At 36.5% G+C, this 18,870-nt stretch overlaps 2 protein-coding genes across 5 annotated transcripts; both read right to left on the bottom strand.

The window, feature by feature from the left end:
- Positions 1-5,275: 5,275 nt before the first annotated feature.
- On the bottom strand, positions 5,276-9,767 carry LOC132184066 (ABSCISIC ACID-INSENSITIVE 5-like protein 5). 4 transcript variants are annotated; one of them, XM_059597551.1, is made up of 5 exons: positions 9,600-9,767; positions 7,913-9,072; positions 7,119-7,190; positions 6,974-7,003; positions 5,276-5,657 (listed from the first exon to the last, which is right to left on the bottom strand). In XM_059597551.1, the coding sequence occupies exons 2-5, from the start codon at positions 9,008-9,010 to the stop codon at positions 5,583-5,585; spliced, it is 1,275 nt and encodes a 424-aa protein (XP_059453534.1). In that variant the 5' UTR covers positions 9,011-9,072; positions 9,600-9,767; the 3' UTR covers positions 5,276-5,582. The 4 variants fall into 4 exon arrangements, 2 of the variants coding, with proteins under 2 accessions (XP_059453534.1, XP_059453533.1); XM_059597550.1 differs by having other exon boundaries at positions 7,913-9,018; XR_009440528.1 differs by lacking the exons at positions 5,276-5,657; positions 9,600-9,767 and adding an exon at positions 7,405-7,510 and having other exon boundaries at positions 6,987-7,003; positions 7,913-9,567.
- A 5,380-nt stretch (positions 9,768-15,147) lies between these two features.
- On the bottom strand, positions 15,148-18,762 carry LOC132184188 (protein DCL, chloroplastic). The gene is made up of 4 exons (XM_059597721.1): positions 18,313-18,762; positions 16,820-16,934; positions 15,629-15,806; positions 15,148-15,476 (listed from the first exon to the last, which is right to left on the bottom strand). The coding sequence occupies exons 1-3, from the start codon at positions 18,672-18,674 to the stop codon at positions 15,630-15,632; spliced, it is 654 nt and encodes a 217-aa protein (XP_059453704.1). The 5' UTR covers positions 18,675-18,762; the 3' UTR covers positions 15,148-15,476; position 15,629.
- Positions 18,763-18,870: the final 108 nt, after the last annotated feature.

Here is an 18,870-nt window from a genome sequence, read left to right as displayed (position 1 = left end):
ATTCCATTCACTATATAGAACTACTCGAACTCCCCATCTGTGTATTCTCCTCCATTGTCTGATCTCAAATACTTGAGCTTCAAGCTCATTTTTGTCTCAACCATGGCCTTCCATTTCTTAAAAATCTCAAATACATCAAATTTACTTTTCAAGAAATAAACTCATACCTTCCTGTTTGAGTCATCAATAAACATGATGTAATACCGCGAGCCTCCAAGAGATGCCACTGGTGCGGGACCCCACAAATCTGTGTACTAACTCCAGGTTTCCAAGCTTAGGTGCTTTGCCAACTTCCACAAAACTCACCTTCTTCTGCTTCCCTAGAATGCAGCCTTCACACAAATTAAACTTAACTGACTTCAACTCTGGTAGTTTCCTTTTTGACATAAGCACCTTCATCCCTTTCTCGCTTATGTGCCCTAGCCTTAGGTGCCATAATTTTGAGTCAACACCCACATCTGCAACAACAATTGTATCCTTGTTGTTCGTGGTCATATAGAGAGTACATGTCTTATGACCACGAGCCAAAATCCTGGCTCCCTTGCTCACCTTCCACTTTTTACCGTGAAAATGAATTGAATGCCCTTCCTCATCAAGCTGTCCCATTGAAATCAGATTCTTCTTGAGCTCCGAAACATGCCTGACCTTCTGCAGCTTCTATACCGAGTCACTGTGAACTCTAATGTGAACATCGCCTAGGCCCACAACATCCAGCACCGTTCTGTCAGCCAAATACACCTTCCCGAAATCTCCACCAACATAGTTTTCGAGAATTTCACAGATCGCTGTCGTATGAAAAGATATTCCTAAGTCTAAGAGCCAAGAATCAAGGGGACTGTCAACAAAGAGAAGTAGGGCATTATATACTTCTTCTGTCACTACGCTTGCATAATCATTCTTAGTCTCCTTCCATAGTTCCCTACAATTCTTCTTGTAATGGCCAGTCTTGCCATAGTTCCAACACTCAGGTTGTTGGCCGAATCTAGATTTGCTTCTCCCTTTTCTGGAATTTGATCTGCCTAGACCAGAGTTTCTGTCTTGTCCTCTGCCCTGAGTCTTGAGGTTTAAAGCAGCACCAGAAAAAGAGGCTTCACCCGCATCTCTTATGCAAACTTCTTCACTGAGAATCAAATCCCTGACGTCTTCATAGTTCAGTTTACTCTTCCCTGCAGAGTTACTCACAACCATCCTCACGGCTTCCTAGCTATTTGGCAAAGACGCCAAGACGATCAACGCGCGAATCTCATCATCAAAATCAAGTTCAACTGAGGACAATTGATTTGTGATAGTCTTGAATTCATTGAGATGATGTGCCACCGAAGTCCCTTTCGCCATCTTTAGGTTGAACAATTTCTTCATCAGGTGCACCTTGTTGTTAGCCGACGGCTTCTCATACATGCTTGACAAAGCCGCCATTAGACCTGCCGTGGTCTTCTCCTTTACAACGTTGTGTGCAATTGATTTTGACAATGATAGCTTGATAACTGCCAGGGTTTTACGATCAAGAAGAGCTCATTCGCTATCATACATGTCGTCAGGTCGTTCCCCCAAAAAAGGTTGATAAAGGTCATTCCCATAAAGAATATCTTCAATCTGCACCTTCCAGTACCCGAAATCTGTGCCGTTGAATTTTTCAATTCTTATCCTTCCTTATTCTATTGCCATCGTTCCCACTCGAACCCAAAGCTTTGATACCAGTTGTTAGGAAATTAATCTAATTTTCCAAGACCCGTGAGATGCAAAAATTAATAAGAATGCGGAATAACAAAGATTAGGCGATCAACACACGACATCAAGATTTAAGTAGTTCTGCTTAACAAGCCTACATCCACTGGCGGAGACGACCCGGAGAAAATTCACTATTAAAAGATGGAGTACAAAAATAGTAGAGAGAAAATCACTCATATCCCAAAGCCCCAATACACCAAAATCTCACTATTACACAAGAGAGATTATTCTCAAATAAAATACAAAAGACAGATGTACAAACTCTTCTTTTGCTGGAACAAATGGCGACTGATCTCTATTTTCTTCTCTCACTCTGCAGCACCTTTTTTCTTCTAATCACTTGTTTTTAGCTCCTCCAAAAACCACCAAGAAGAAAATACTGTGGCAGCCCGTGTACATCCTATCTCATGTTTTGTCTCCCTTTTCTCCACCTATGGTGCTCTCAATTTAGTACACTTATAAAGCTATTTGGCTTGGCACACACTTTGTAGCAAACACAAGTCTCCTTTTATAAAAACACTAAGTCGGTTAATCCTTTACTTTTACATGTTGGTCTAGGACTCCTACTACAAGTCAAACAAGGAGTCCAAATACACATAGGACAAGGACTTCAAAACCCATATGTAAAAGAGTAAACCCGTTGAAAGAAGAACCTCTCCTACTTGGAGAAGGACTAATGCTAGGCCCACTATATTAATGGGTTGAAAAAGTCGATTTAACAATCTCGGCAACGTTTCAATTGGGTCAGTCGATTTGAGAACTAGAAACTCAAACTCAAAAAATGGTTTGCTGTTTTCAAAAGTGAAAATTGACCAATTTAGGGAAATTAAAGCTTTTTTGGTCAAACCGAAAATATTTTCCATTAACTATTATTTTTTGTCACATTAAATACCGGAAAATATAAAAATATTTTTCAGAAATTGTTTTACGTCGAAACAAACGGAGCCTTAATTTATATTCCAGGTTATCCTCTTTTTATTTTTAACTACACAGGAGTTTCTGCCGACACATATCTACTTCCAAGCCAAGGAACAAAGGTGAAGATGATAGATTAATTACTGTAAAAAAATAGAAATAGTGTTCCAAGGGACAAACATAGGGAATGTACAGAACCATCCAATGCATCTTCATGGTTTATTGGTTTTAGGTTCTACTTGGTTGGGACTGGTTATGGCAATTTCGACAATACCACCTCCCTGGATGGTTACAATTTGAGTGATCCCCCGGAGGTTAACACCATCAGAGTTCCTAAAGATGGTTGGGCTGCCATTAGATTTGTCGCTGATAATCCCGGTACTTAAATCTCTTTCTTGATCTCTCTTTTTTAGGAATACATGCAAGCGATTATTAACCATCTAATAACCGCTAGCCGTCTAATATGTATGATGCATATTTTTTAGGGCAGGGGTGTGGTTTATACACTGTCATTTGGAAAGGCACGCTAGCTGGGGTATGGACACTGTCCTCATTGTGAGGAATGGGACAACGGCCGAAACAAGCATGTTGCCACCTCCACGTAATTTGCCTACTTGTACCTAGTTTTGGAACATGTTTGGCTTCAATAAATAAGGACTTGAATTACTAGTCCTTTCAATTGTTGAAGAAATTATGCTGTTGTCTTTTAAGATAATTTTAATAAGAAAAATATTTTTTTGTATTCTGACATCCATTTACATGGCATTTTCATCCAACATTAATTAAAAAGAAAAAGAAAAAGAAAAAATCAATGATGGATAAAATATGTCAACTCAAGAGAAGTGTATGTGAGATGAACATCAGGATACAAATAAACATTTCTTTTTAAATAATGTTGCTTGAGATCCTCTTCATTTAGAAATTTCTTTTCTTATATATTATTATAATTAAACTCTCAAGTTAATTTCAGCTTGGAAATATTAGAAAAAAATAATAATAAAGATCAAAGAATGGTTGCCACAATATTTGGTATATATTTTGAGAACTAGATACTCCACGGCGCCATAGTTGTCTTGACCATATTCTGCTATATTGCTCTCCTTTGCTAATGCAAAGCTCCACGAATGCTATTAAAAATCCATTATTCTAAAAATTTGCTAATTATTTAGGGGAAAGTCCACGTACCTGCCTCGAACAATTACTATCAAATTGATAATGTCCTCTCTAAACTTTTAATTGCGACAATATACCCCCCAAACTACCAAAATATTGTCAATATCCTCACTAATGACGAAACTACCCTTAGTAATTTTTTTTTTTAGAAAAAATACTAAACTTTCTGAAAAAACCTAAAATAAAAAAAAAAATTACTTTTTTTTTTTTTGTAAAAATTGAAAATTTTCGTTTTGTTTTCTTTTATAATTTTTAAATAAAAATTTCCGTTTAAAAAAAAAATCTTTTAAAAAAATAAAATTTTCATTTTTTCGAACATATTTTTTTTAAAAAAAAATCGTTTTTTTTTTTTCAAATAAAAATTTCCATTTAAAAAAAATTGCTTTTTTTTTAAAAAAAAATTATTATTTTTAATTATAAGAGTATTTTTGTCATATTGAAAAATATATTGGGACATTTTAATCTTTTTACTAGCTTTGAGAAGGATATTGACAATATTTTTGTAGTTTGGAGAGTACATTGTCGCAATTAAAAGTTCGCGGAGAGAAGAACATTGTCAATTAGGTGATAGTTTAAGAGGGGTATGTGAACTTTACGTACCCTTATTATATATATTTTTTTCTTTTTTATTATACTCTCCCAACTTCTCTCCCCTCTCTCAACCAACAACGACAATAGAGGTTGGAATTCCATGCACATTCCTATGCCGTCTTCCTCTCTTCGATTTCAGGCAGCCATGGGCTACCAACTTTAGTAAAAAAGTTAACACTGGTATTATTATTTGAGGGGTTTTGACAGGTCACAACGCAGGCGGATGGCGGTGCTAGGTTGGTGGTTGGCCACCGTTGTCAAAATTGAGCCATAAGGGGATAGAGGATAATAATGCCATTTAAAAAATATTGATGACATAATTGTGCATATATACTCTTAAGTTTGAGAAAAATAAAAAATAATTATAAGTTTAAAGCTACACAAAAGCTCTATGAAAATAGAAAATAGTAGAATCATGAAGTGATGCTGTCAAAAGTCCTTATGAAAATTAAACCCAAATGAAGGGAAGAAAACAAATGGAGGGGGTTGGGTGGGTTCTCCATGCAGAAATTGAACTCTGGGTTAAACTGAGAAAGCACTGGAGAAGTAAGATAGCTAGCATTGCAGATAATGTTGAGTGAAGTGGTAGAATCAGCAGAAAACCCAATGTGCACAAAACTATTGAGCTAAATCCGCAATAGTCAGGGAAAGGAAACATCATAGAATAATAATATGGGGTGGTGAGCAAATCAAAAATAGAAACAAACAAACAAACAAAAAGAAAAAAAGGAAAAAAAGAAAAAGAAATACATTTCTTGGAACCAACAAGCTGCTAATATCAGCGACTTGAAGTCCAGAGCCAACCGAGCATTGGCCTAGTATTCCAAATGTCTAGTAACCTTCATTGTGGATACTAAGAAAAAACATCTCAATTTAAATTAGTGCTGCATGTACTCCTATATATAACGTAAAACAGGGGCATGATAAACAGAGTTGCACATGACAGTGCAAAGGAATTATCACATGCAAAATGCAGTAACACAGAATTTCTAGGACTACTGATGGTAGGAAACTGGACATTTAGAAGAAAAGCAACCAAGAAGATATGGGGTGGTTGATCTAGCATACCAAAACGCTCAATCTTCTCAATATACAGAACACACATTCGCATTTAATATGTACAGCCGCCTACCATACATGATGTTTAACCAAATTCACCATCCCATTCTCGCACTTTACCACGGACCACTGTGTGTTTTTCTCAAGCATTGTTTCTTAACTTCCCGGTGTAGATTCATGATCTCCATGACCTGTGACATCACAAAATCCCAAAAACTTATTACATAACTCCATTTTCCTTTTGAAGTCAATAATAGAGGCCATGTCACAGTATATAGGAAGGAGAGAGAGAGAGTGAGAGAGAGAGAGAGAGAGAGATTCTGTGTCTATGTATCTTGAAAGTACGTTTTATAGTGTATTCTGGTAGCTCCCTATATATCCCAATCATGCCGTTAATAATCTTCCAAACCCCAGAAGACACAACAAAATGACAACTGAAAAAATTCGAGGAAAGAAAAGTTTAAAATTTGTGCTGATGTACTACTGTTAATGACGATTCTCTTAATATAGACTACTGCAGAGGAGGAAATATTCTAAGGAGCATATGAAATACTAGTATGCTTTTCCGAGTTGGAAAGGGATTGGCACATTCCAGATGCAGCAGTTTCAAAACAATTCTCTGATCAATCAGTAGGGACCGTACCGTGAGGAGTGAAAAGCTATGAGAACCCAAAATTCATATAGGATTGATGCCAATGACTCCAAGTAAACGAAAAAGGGATAACAAGTGTTTGTTGTGGAAATTTGAGTAATAAGGTCAATCAAAGCCAACAAAATCCAAGAGGTATCTACAATTCACCTTCTCATGTTTCTCTTTCTTTATCATTTTTGTCTGCAAACGAATGTTTTCAGAACCAAGCAGTATTCCTAATAACCACGGTTTCAAATAACAAAGTTTTTCAATTGCCAACTTACAGCTTTTTTATTTTATTTTAAAAAAAATTTGTTGGTTTCACCATAGAAAGGCTCAAGTTCACATGTAACCAGATTATATAGGAGATATATAAGGCTAATCAGTGACCCCATTGTGAGATAAATTTAGTCTACAATCTATATTTCCTTAATGTATATAGTATTTTACTTTTAAAATCCTAGTATTCTAATCATAGTTTCCGATTATTTATACATGTGCGCCCAACCAGTTAGTCTAATTTATCAAGAGATTGCATTTATGATACTGAAAAATCCACCAGCTTATGCAAAACACAGATTTCTCAGCATAGCATCCAAAAGAATCACACAAATTGATATGATATACAAACAGGAACATGCATGGGCAGATCAATCTACACACAACTAACAAAGATTTGCCATCAATAGTGCTATTAATTAAGCTTCAGCAAGAAAGAGAGCAAAAAACAGAATAGCATGATTTTTTTTTCATTGATTAGTCATGGGACATTTGTCATGACCCTAGCAAGATTCTGTCTTTATCCCATTTTCCAGTATAGATTCATATCTCATCAATCATGGTAGGGGCAAGAACAGTAAATAAAATCAAAAGTACCTGATTCGTTTGCATTTGGATAATTTCTTCCTGTAGTAATCAAAGGATAATCGATGAGTATTTACAACAAGAATGTTAGTTGAGTACGGCTAATAGACTTGTGTGTTAATCTTCACCCAACTGTGTCTTCAACAAGTGAAAATACCTGCTTTTTCCGCAATTCTTCGTTATCCTCCTTTAACTTTGCAACTTCAGCTTCCAGTTCCATGGTATAAGCCTAAAAGAAGCCCCACAGACAATATAAGAGAGAAAAACAAGAACTTACGAGATAGAATACTACAATACTATAGTTGTTGTTTCCCATTTTGTAAGTTATGTTTCTAACAGCATTGAGAACACAGCTATTAATTTTTTTTTTTTAATACTTTTACTGTTTTGAGAAGATATAACTCAACTTTATGTCATGTTTCTTGAATCAAATATCCATTTACCTTGTAATAAACTTGATCCTTTTAACTGCTCATGACCGTTACTTATCAAAACCTTTGATCTCTGGTAATGTCAGATCGCTATCACATTACCATTCTGCTGCATAATCTTTCATGAAGTTTTTGGATACAGAGCGTCAATAGATGATGAAAGCAGAAGGTTAATGGCTAGAAAAATTCATAAAGCGACAAGAAGATCATAGTCGACATTATATTCTTTTAATTAAGGATGCCATTTTATATGTTTTCTGATATTCTTCAGAATAACTGACATATAACAGTGTTCTATATAGGAGTACAGAAAAAGTACTCAATTACTAGAAATTTTTTATATTTATACCGTAAGTGCATCTATAAGCAGGCAATGATCTCAACAGCAACCAAGAATATGATCACACAGTAGTCAAATATAACTCCACTGAGCTAAATTGGCCTTAATTCATTTTACTTAAAACTCAACCCATATACATAGGAAAGCAGCAGACAAAGAACATATCAAACAAACAATCACCTGCTTTCGAGCTCGCGACCTCGCAGCTGACTCCCTATTCTTAATCATCCTCCTCTGCCTCCTCTCAACGACCTTCTCCACAGGCCCACCTGACCTCCTCCCCCTCAAACCACCATTAAACGCATAAGGAACTGGTGACACTGACGACATATCACCATTGCTCTTCCCAATCCCATCCGACGACAGCTGGTTCACTGGCGATCCCGTCGCAACGCTAACACCTCCAGCTCCAGCTCCTAACCCCACCATTCCCATTCCTCCACCCTGCAGTGCCGCACTCGGAACCAACCCGCTAGTCAAACCCTGATCTCCTATCCCCACAATCCCACCCCTCATCCCTGGACTACCCAGCTGAGGCATCTGATGTGTGCCATAAGCCACCGTAATCGGCTTAGGAAAAATCTGCGGCTGCTGAGGCCGTGACAACTGTGTCTGATCCGATCTGACCCCATTCACATTCAGTGGCAAATTCGAAGACTGAATCGAAAACTGATTATTACTCTCTGGAATCCGATTCCCCATCAACCCGGTACCCCCACCAGTCTGCTGAAATCCAATTCCCAAACCAGTATTTCCTAAGAACCCTCCGGTACTAGCAGTACCACCAACAGGCTTGGCATCCAATTGGGCGTCCTCTCTCACAACTCCAGCTCTGAACAAGAACTCCTCCAAAGTCATCTCCCCTAAGGTATGCTGCCTCTGCGGCAAGCTTGAGCTTCCATTTCCAGTCGCATCCTGGGATATATTTTTCCAGACCTCGTCCACGGTCTTCTGGCTCAGCGTCCTCGGCAGAGTCAGCGAGCCCTGCCTCTGTAGATAACCACCAGGTGGGCCAGCCCCTTCTGGTCCGGCAGTCCAGGACGGCTTGGCCATAATGCTCTGGGCATCCTCGGCGCTCCAAATGTTCTTGAGTAGCTCGTCCATGTTCATGGACCCGAAGTCCTTGCCTAGGCTCCCACCCATCGTGTTCTGCAACTCATCGAAGGTCAAGGCGTAGATCGACGATTGCCGCGCCAACGGAAAGTTCCCCGGCGCCCTTCCGTTGCCATCGCCCGGTGTGTCCGACCCGAAATTCTTCATGTTCAAATTGGTCCCCATGTTTTTTTCTGAATGAAACAGAATGAGACTAAGCTAACAAGACAATCCGAGAGAGACACTCACTGGGAAACAAATTTGGATCAGAAAGAGAAACAGTAAAACAGTAAAGTCAAACTTTATTCAGACGAAAGAGGCAAATCCCAAATTGACTTTGTGTTTACGAAATTCAACATTGTAGTTATCAACATAATCATATTGCGCTTTTACAGCCACAAAGCTCAGAACACATCTACCACGCAAGATTTCACCCACCAACCAAACACCCAGCCAATACACACTTGGCTCAATTCAATAACAAGTTTCACACCACTGACAGTCAAAACCCAGTTCCAAAAACAACTCCAAAACCCCCCAAAACCATTTCAAACATATGAACTCATAAACACTCCCAGAAGACCAAAGAAAATAATCAGACAACAAAACGGTTGGCTGGCAGCGAAGAACAGTAAAAGATCAGCCACGTTTGCAACAGTAGTAGTAGAAGTTAATTTCCAAGCATTGAAGATTTTACAAAATCCAAATAAATTTCCAAAAACAAAAACGGTAAAGAAAGTTGGAGGGAGAATAATATTAAATAATCTTTTTGTACCTTTTTTCCTTCTCTCTTCTGCGAGACTTTAAAAAATCTCTTCTCTTTTCTTTCTTCTTTTTTTTTTTTTTTTTTTTTTTGCTGTTTCTGGTGGCTTCTTCTTTGGCTGCAATGCTTTGTCTGTTCCTCGTTCTTCGCTTATTAGGGCTCCGTGGACACGCCAAGTGTCTCCATGTCCCTCGTTGCTTTTAAGACATGGGGAGGAGGTTTGGTTTTAAAAAACAATTTATTTATTTAAACAAATGTGGGCGAGCTGGCCTTTAATACGTGGACTAATTACTCGATTACGATAGGGTAGGAGGCGCTGATGTGACCGCCCAGCCAATCAGATTAGGCGAGGTGGGGGAATCCTGGCCGCCCACGTTTCTTCCAACGAAGGGGCTGGATCGTGTGGGCTTGGAGTGGGGGAATACTGGCGTTGGATGCCGGTGAGGGTGTTTTCGTCTAAACATAAATATGGTACTGTTGTTCGGGGCACATGAAAACAATGAGCCGGAACGGACAAAGGTAAGAGTGGACAAAATTGCCCCTAAGGTCGTTTTTACATTTTAGTCGAAAGGATAAGGTTATGCTCGGAAGAAAAAGAAAGGATAATTATGAACTGTTTGGTAGGAATAAAGAATAAAGTTTTCCGGTAAATTAGGCAGTGTAGTTGGACGATTATTATTATTTTTAATTCAGTTTATTAAATTAATACGTATTTAAAATATATTTAAAAAATACATATAATTCAAGTGGGTGTATGCAAACTCATGCATACGTGATCATAATATACAAACAAAATCTCAACACACAATCTCACGGCAATAAGAGAACAAGTCAACAGCAAACTTAAAACTTTTATATTTATCATTTTTATGTACTACAAAGGTGGTCGGAAATTCAAATACATTGATTTTATAGAGAAAAAAAGAAATAGGTAAAGTCCACTTAATCCTCTTAAATTACTATCCCAACGACAATTTACCTCCAAAATTAATAATTACGACAATTTATCCCATAAACTACCAAAACAATGACAATGTACCCCCAATGCTAGTAAAATGATGAAATTATCCTTATAAAATTTTCAATAATACAAAAATACCCTTAAATTTTTGAATAAAAATTTAAATTTAGTATTTTTATTTTTATTTTAGTAAGGGTAATTTTATCATTTTTCTTTAAATTGGGGGTATATTGTCATTGCTTTGATAGTTTGGGGGGGTAAATTGTCGCAATTGATAGTTTAGGGGGTAGATTATTATTGGGGTGGTAGTTTGAGGGGATTAAATGGACTTTACCAAAAAAAAAAAAAATGTTCAAATTCACGATTCCACAAACTTCTACCTTAGGTTTGAGGAGATTTTAAACTATGATTGTAATTAGATTTTATCATTCTAATTACATATTATTTTCTACCTTTTAGGTAAATCATTTTGAATTCACTTTATTACCACAATTTCTATATAAATAGAGAGCATTTGTATTGTAAATTATTGAAGCATAAGAGCATAATGTAACATTTTTGGACTCTTTCTTAATGGTGGACGTAAGTGTCTAACGCACGGAGTCACCTCAAAATGTTTTTGTCTCTATTTTCTTTTACTCTTATGGTATTTTTATTTTTCCATTTCATTGTGAGTTTCTTCCGTATGTATCAAGAAAGTCAATGTAAAGAATATGGAAACAAGTTTGCCATGGCATCGTAATTAGTAAGAACAACAGGAGTCTTGTTATAAGATTTGCAGGTTGATGCTTTCTATAAAAATTGTTTTCAACTAAGGTCTAATCAATGCCAAAGGCAGGACAATTATTAAGATTGATACGCAAGTTTTTAACATAAATTTAACACTTTTCTTCAATTATCACTTTTTATTTCTTACCTTGGTTCTGTTGTTCTTACTAATTACATGCCATGACAAAATTACTCGACGAACTTATAAGAAAAATGCTTTATTTTTTCTTTGGATCTTTCTTTCATCTTTTCACTTTTTTAAATTATAATTGAATTTGTATATGAAGAAATTCGTGGATCTAACTCATCTTATAAAATCGGTTCAATAAGAGAGGGTTGTCTATTCTTTATAAATATGCCAAAGGTCTTGTCCGCAGGCAATGTTAGATTATTTATCAACACCCTCCCTCACGTGCAGGCAGGTATTTTTCCTGGTTCTTGTCACGGAGTAAGTAGTGTGGACCTCATTCGTCCTGTGATAGGCCCTGATACCATGAAGAAATTCATGAGCCAAACTCATCTTATAAACCGGTTCTATGAGGTGAGTTAGGCCTACGAATTTTTTCATGGTATTAAAGCCAAAGGTCATGAGATTGAACATTGACTCCGTCAATTCACTACTATTTAAATTAAATATTTCACGTGTTGGGTCTCACCTATTAAAATGGAGTTTAAGCCTACACGTGAAGGGAGTGTTAAAGTATTAATTAAGTAATTAAATTTACCTCTTCTGTTGAGATAACTGGTAATTTAACAATAGATTATATAAGTTTTATAGTTGAGATTTACTAATAATTTTGAAAAATTGGAGGATGAGGACAAAATGTGTAACACTTTTCAACTCAAAAAAAAAGAAAAAAGAAAAAAGAAACCTTTAAAGTTTCTTTTCATTTTCTGCTTCATAGTAAGATTCTTCATATATATTAATGTAAGTAAGATCAATCACACTCTTGGCAGCAAGCATCGAGGAAATATAAGGATCCCTTCAACAATAATTAAATCCAGATTATATATATGTTCTTAGGCTAGCTCCTAGCTAGCACGTAGCAAGAAGCATCTATCAAATCCAATGAATAGTCTAATTTTGGAGCTACTCATTTTCATCACCCAAGAACAAAAAAAAAAAAGTATAGGAAGAAGGAGAAAAGTTTGCAGATCTTTTATCTTCTATAGTGGATTAATTATTCAAGTGAAAGATGAGGATGAGGATAAGGAAGAGGGTCCTTACGTGGGGTTTTGCTTGTGGGATAACTGGATAAGCCCACCTTTCACCTTTCACCTTTCACCTTTGTATATATACATATAGTAGACAAACACATCACTTTCCTCCCATGAGGGAAGCACTAAAATTGTTTTGGGCAAGTGAGACTAGAAATGCCCTTAATTGAGGGGCATAGAGTGAATGAATTTCCAAACTAGGCATCCATCTCTTGGCTTAAGAGCAAAGTTGTGCAACATGTACACTTCTTTTGCATGTGTCATGATATGGTAGACCATATATGTAACATGTGGGAAACATTTCTTTTTTGGATGGTGCATGTGGAAAAGCATATGGGTAATTTCATTTTAAACCCCTGAATTACCATCCGATTTGAGAAATCCCCAAACTTTAAAATCTCTCAATTTGAACTTTTAAACTTTCAATTGTAATTAATTTGAACCTCTCTGTTAGATTTTAAACGTTTAAAGTGAGACAATGATATTTATATCCTAACTTTTTTTTATAAAATTCCAAAATTACCCTTAAGTTCAATTTTATATATATATATATATATATATATATATATATAAAATACAATGTTAAGGGTAATTTTTCTTTTTCATTTTTTTTCAATTTTTTCTTTTTTAATAAAAAGAAAATTGAAGGGAAAATTGAAGGGTAATTTTCAATTGCAGTCAATTTGAACCCCTGCGTCAGATTTTAAACATTAAAAGTGAGACAATGACGTTTATGCCCTGACTTTTTTGTAAAATTCAAAATTTACCCTTAATTTCAAATTAATTTTTTTTTATAAAAAAAACATATTATAAAAAAAGGAAGAAAAAAAAAAAAAAAACCACAAGGTGACCCACGGTTGGGCCACCTTGTGACTTTTTTTTTTTTTTTTTTTTTTTTCAATTTTTCTTTTTCATTTTTAATAAAAATAAAATTGAAAGGTAATTTTGTCTGGCAAAAATTGAAGGAGGAGTTCAAATTGATTATAATTGAAAGTTCAGTAGTCCAAATTGAAAAGTTTTAAAGTTTGATAGGATTTTTCAAATTAGATAATAATTCATGGGTTTAAAATGAAGTTACGTACTCCAAAAACATATATATAAAAGCCTTTGTATTGTGGAAGCTCCATTGCTACTTGTACAAAAGAAAAGGAAGCTTCAATATTGGTGCTTATCCTAAGAAGCGACCATAGAAGAAATTATGGGGGGTGGGGGGCCCTAGCACTTAGAACATTAAGATTATTAGTTTTATAGTACTGCAAGAAAGCTAGATTTTTTTTGTTCAATTCTCTCATTGAAAATTTAAAATCACTCAATGGATCAGACTCATTTTGTCTCTTTGAGATCAAAATTGGCTTATTGAAAAAAAGACAAAAAGAAAAAAATCACTTTATTGTTGCAGTAGTGCGTGACTAATTCATGTCAGAAACAGGCCAAAGAGATCATCACACCAAGAATTAATTGAAGAAGCCTCTCAACCAATTATTTTCCACACGTTTCAATTAGTCCGCTCACGTGGTAATTACGACCTTTTATTTTAAAAAATAAAAAATAAAAGAGAAGGGTGTAATGCGAATTGCTAGTTTTGGAGTTTGGATTAAAAAAAAAAAAAAAACAAACATATTGATGCCGTGCTAGAACGAACACACGTGTCAGTGTCACAGTCCACCGACAACCAAAAGAGGTATTAATTTAAATTATCAATTATCAAATCAAGAAAGAGTCCAACCCAATTATTTTCCAACACCTTTCAATTACTCCACACGCGTGCTGAAGATTCCTACCAACTTCTAGTTGTGAACATGTTCATCAAACACGGGGCTCCTTTTTTATTCTCTTTTTTCTTTATAGAAATGTTTTTGGGCCATTTTAATTTACTCTATATATAATATAGGTTCTCTTCTCATGATGGACAAATCTTATCGTGATTTGAAAGCATCCCACCATAATGGGTAAATAGATATATACATCTTTCACTCATTCCGTCCCACACTATATTGGGGTAACTCTTGGTTGGGGTAACCGCATGAGCCATATCCTCCACCAACCCAAGTTGAAAGTGGCTAAGTGAGCCATAAACTTTGTACGAGGTGATTGTGCAAGCTATCCCTATTGCTTTGGGAGCACTCGGGACTCTTAAATGCATGTGCTCCAGAAGTTCGAAGATGGTTGAGGTCACATTCACCCTCTACTCCGTTCTCGTCAAGCCGGTCTACACCTTTGATGTACTCAAAGCCGCAAAGGCGTGAACGCTGTTTTCTCTAAAAACGATGCCAATCAGAATACGCTTGTGTTTTCCCAAACTGTTTCAGCGGCGAGCTTACGATCTCAATTGAAGTGTGAGGTCTACGATGTACAATCTCGATGGATTAATTATTCTAAGAAAAATGTGGTATTTTTCTTAGAAGCCGTGCAAACAAGACCATAACATGAAATCTAATGGAGAAAAAACAAAATCCAAGAATAAATTTACGGCAGTGGCGTGCTCGGTTCTCTCTTTAAAGGATGGACTCCATGTTTGCATGACTACAAGCTTCTCATACAAATAGCATGAAGCAATCCAATATAATTGAAACAATTTGCGAGAGAGAGTCATTATCTATAGACACCAAGAAATCTATGGCCAACCTAAAAACACTGAAAAAAGCTTTACCCTCATTCCTTTTGAATCCAGGAAAGGTCCTCTGCCAAATACAGGATCATTTGGATTTTGATAATACATACAATATTTGACAAATGTAACTTACAGGTGTGGATAGTTGTACAACAATCCAAGATTTCGTCCCTGTGGACCGAGAAGAAAGGAGGCTCGGTGGGAAGATGATTGTAATAGAAGAAACGCATGGAGGTCAACCTCTTTCAACTGGAATTCCTCCTTTTTCCGATCGAGTTCGGTCAAATCGTCCCACAGCTTTCAATCCACCTTTTCCATTAACCTCCCTCACCTTCAAGAAGTCAAGAATATTAAATATCTCCTAAGTTCTAACATGTTACTTCAGCACATAAACACAACATATTATAATCAATAAGGAAATAATAAAAAATGAAATTTTTTTGCAATACAATGATACTACTGGCAGACAATTGAGAATGCTACCTCATACACTACGCCTATGCCGTCGGAAATGTCTGAGAATGAAACTGTCAGCATATAAAGGATAGTTCTTCTTGATCAGGCCCTTTATGCATTTCCAGTAAGAAAAGTCAACCAACTCTCCATCCTTTCGAACTATGAACAAACAGCGTGACCTTTCGAATTCAGGATGATACCCAATCTGTCAATCCAAAAAGAGAAATATGCATCATTTCCATTTCAACTCCAAGAGCTACTATCATCATCCAAGAAACCTGAATTTCTTATATTTGAAAAGATATCTAATTCAGAAGATTATTTCACTTCAAGGTTTTGAATAAAAACATGACAGTTGAATAAGCGCGAGACTGCCCATGGGATCTAGCTCCACACCTCAAAAGAAAGAAAGGATACTGCCCTTGGTACCGGCTGACCCAGTTATTAGCACCTGAAGTCAGGTGCCATCATCTAGGCAGTAAGCTCTGGGGTCATGTGTGGCTTTGCCTTGCTCAAGAAGAGAAATCGCCAAGGGTTTTAAAGAAAGAAAAAAAAAACAAATTATTTGTGATTTTTAAGGACTTTGAAAATAAACTAAATCATGTTCTGGGCCAATTAAATTCTATTTTGCATGAGTAAACACCTGAAAGTAACGAATAAGCTATAGCCTCACATAAAAGTGACAGCTGCGCATGAAGTCAAATACTAATACGGGTATTGGATAGCTAATTCACATAGCACTGAACATGGAATTAGAAGATTGCATGCCTATCCAACATACAATCCAGGATCCTGTATGCGATCATAATAAGTAAACAAACAAGAAGTCAAAAGGCAAGTAGAAGTACAGACATCAATTAACCTGATGATACTCATGGGTCATTACACGTGACTCCAGATTGTGTACACTTTGGAACATAGAATTCCATTATAGCTACATGTGAGTTTGCATATAGATTGGTATTTAGTAAGCCAGGGCTCGATAAAAAATCATATCCATATGTTTGTAAATCTTATAGCATTTAGTAAAGCTAAGGAAGATCATGCATAAAGCAACAAACTGCATGTATAAAGCTGTTAATGTGAAAAGTTCTAATCAGAAAGTCAAAAAGCATCATTTAGGTATGTAAAGTTTATTACTGAGAGGTGACCCTTTTCAATTAAACCAAGCTTTTTGGCTAGGAACCAATAGAGAAAGAGAAAGAGGGAGAGAGATACTGTGATATAGTCAATTCCGCATCCAATCTTCTTTTCAGCTTCAGGATGGAATGGAAGCAGCCTGTCAAGAATGGTTTTCTCATGCTCTGCACTTAATCTATCTCCACTTTGATATCTGCATCAAGAATTCCCGTTTGCACATAATGAAAATTAGCAACATGAATGAGAACTAACACAAATATACTCATAAATCATAACTCAGATACATTAGTGTTCACTTAGTAAGGAGTTTGAATACTGATAGCATTACTTCAACTATTATTCGACTATTTATTCTTCACTGGGACCACGGAGAAGCAAATTATGTTGCCATGGGAACAGGAGAATGACATCAAAATTAAAACATTATATGAAATGTGAACCACAAAAAGAGGGACGACATGCAGCCATCCAGTATCTAGCACTTCCATGTTTAGAATAACCAGCTAACAAAGTAAATACTGAGTTTACAGATATGCACTAAAGAAGGGCTTCAACAGAACCAAGACTATCTGCTAATAAACTGTATCCAACTTTTCCGGTTTGAGGTACCACTAATAGCTCTTTAGATTCTCTCTTTACCAAGCATCGCCATAATATGAACTGAAACTAGTTTCTCTATTTTGTTCACCTTTTCCATTTCCAAGGAAGAACAAACTTTTATAGTAAGATCCAATGGAGTCCATGTAAAAGGATATACAAGGAATTAAACGCGAAGTTCGAAAATCCTCTCAAGCAAAAATACCATAAGGAAAATGACGACAAAAATTTATGAAATATCTAGAATGCAATTGTCCTCTTAACTATGTAATAGTTTATAAGGTTCTCTACAAAACCTTAATCTGCAAAAGTGCCACAATCTTGCTAAAAATAGTACACCAAGCTCATTATTTAGGCAGTCTCGTACACTGTATAATTAACTCTTTACAATTTCAACCATTCAATTACTACTCTGGCTAAAAGACAACTAAATCAACTAAAGAGATGCTTCCCAAATGATGTGGCAAGCACTATTTTTCCTTAAAATATTTTCAAAGGAGAGAGAATGAAATTTTTTAAGGAAAAAAATGCTTGCCACATCATTTGGGAAGCATTTTGGGAAGAATCCCTTGGGATGTCTAGCATTATCCTCAACTAAAACTCTGAGTTTCTTCCAAATCCTTGTAATGTCACAATTTACAAACTTGCACGCACAACTCACCTAGACTTCCCTAAAATCATAGTAAGCTATTGGATACTCCCCAAACTAAGAGACCTCTAACCTAAATTTAGTCCATTGTGTAAACAACATTGAATTGGGTTCATTGCAATGATCTTATAATGGCAATTTTTGTTTTAAGATATAATCAAATGAAATAATTGCAGAACCCACATTAGATTATAAAAAGTAGTCCCCTTGTACCCCTCATAAAATGCAAAACAAAATGAAATCTTTCGATTTTTCAGCTCAAAAATCGGGTTGCAAGAATTGAAAAGAGAAAAGACAGTAGAAAAAGGCCTTAGCTTTTGCTTACTTTCCAGAATGAAGGATCATCCTAACAAAGCCGACCAGAGGAACCGTGTCCTCCAAAATCCGGTCCTCCCAGTCCACCCATTTCTCTTCGTCCCCGTCCTCGTACTCCCTCTTCCCCTGGCTCTCCTCGTCTTCCTCCGAAATCCCGCCCACGTCCTTGTCCTGCGAAATAATAGGCTTCCTTAGCAAGTCCGAGCCGAAACCGTCCGGTCCGGTTTTAATGGCTCGGAGATGTCGGGGAAACGACGCCGCTGGGAAGGAAGGGAACGATAGGATTACAGCTGAGAAGCGGAGAGGGATAGGGTTCGAGGGGAGGTGGACACGTGGCAGTGGCTTAGATATGGAAGCCATGGCTGTGCCCATGCTCTGCTTGCTATTTTGCTGCAGCTTTGAACTTTCAGTTTTTGCACATGTTAATTTTGTCCAACTAGAAGAAGGGTTTCGGCTGTGGATCTCGTTGGAACAGGTTAAAAGAGTCACATATTAATATTATCATCACTTTTTCCCTGCCATAACTCACATGCACTAGATATTCTATTATGAACTCTTTAATTTTTTT

Source organism: Corylus avellana, chromosome ca6 (genome assembly GCF_901000735.1).
Source record: "Corylus avellana chromosome ca6, CavTom2PMs-1.0".
NCBI lineage: Eukaryota > Viridiplantae > Streptophyta > Magnoliopsida > Fagales > Betulaceae > Corylus > Corylus avellana.
This window is presented reverse-complemented; position numbering and strand designations above follow the sequence as displayed.

Bases quoted from the DNA above. Each gene is read 5' to 3' on its own strand.
- LOC132184066 (XM_059597551.1), bottom strand. From the start codon at position 9,010: ATGGGGACCAATTTGAACATGAAGAATTTCGGGTCGGACACACCGGGC. The intron at 7,191-7,912 runs GTGATTGTTTGT...GGCTTCTTTTAG, and splicing joins GGTCGCGAGCTCGAAAGCAG to GCTTATACCATGGAACTGGA. The intron at 7,004-7,118 runs GTATTTTCACTT...TGATTACTACAG, and splicing joins AAGAATTGCGGAAAAAGCAG to GAAGAAATTATCCAAATGCA.
- LOC132184188 (XM_059597721.1), bottom strand. From the start codon at position 18,674: ATGGGCACAGCCATGGCTTCCATATCTAAGCCACTGCCACGTGTCCAC. The intron at 16,935-18,312 runs GTAAGCAAAAGC...TTCTTGATGCAG, and splicing joins ATGATCCTTCATTCTGGAAA to ATATCAAAGTGGAGATAGAT. The intron at 15,807-16,819 runs GTATCTCTCTCC...TTGGATTGACAG, and splicing joins GCGGAATTGACTATATCACA to ATTGGGTATCATCCTGAATT.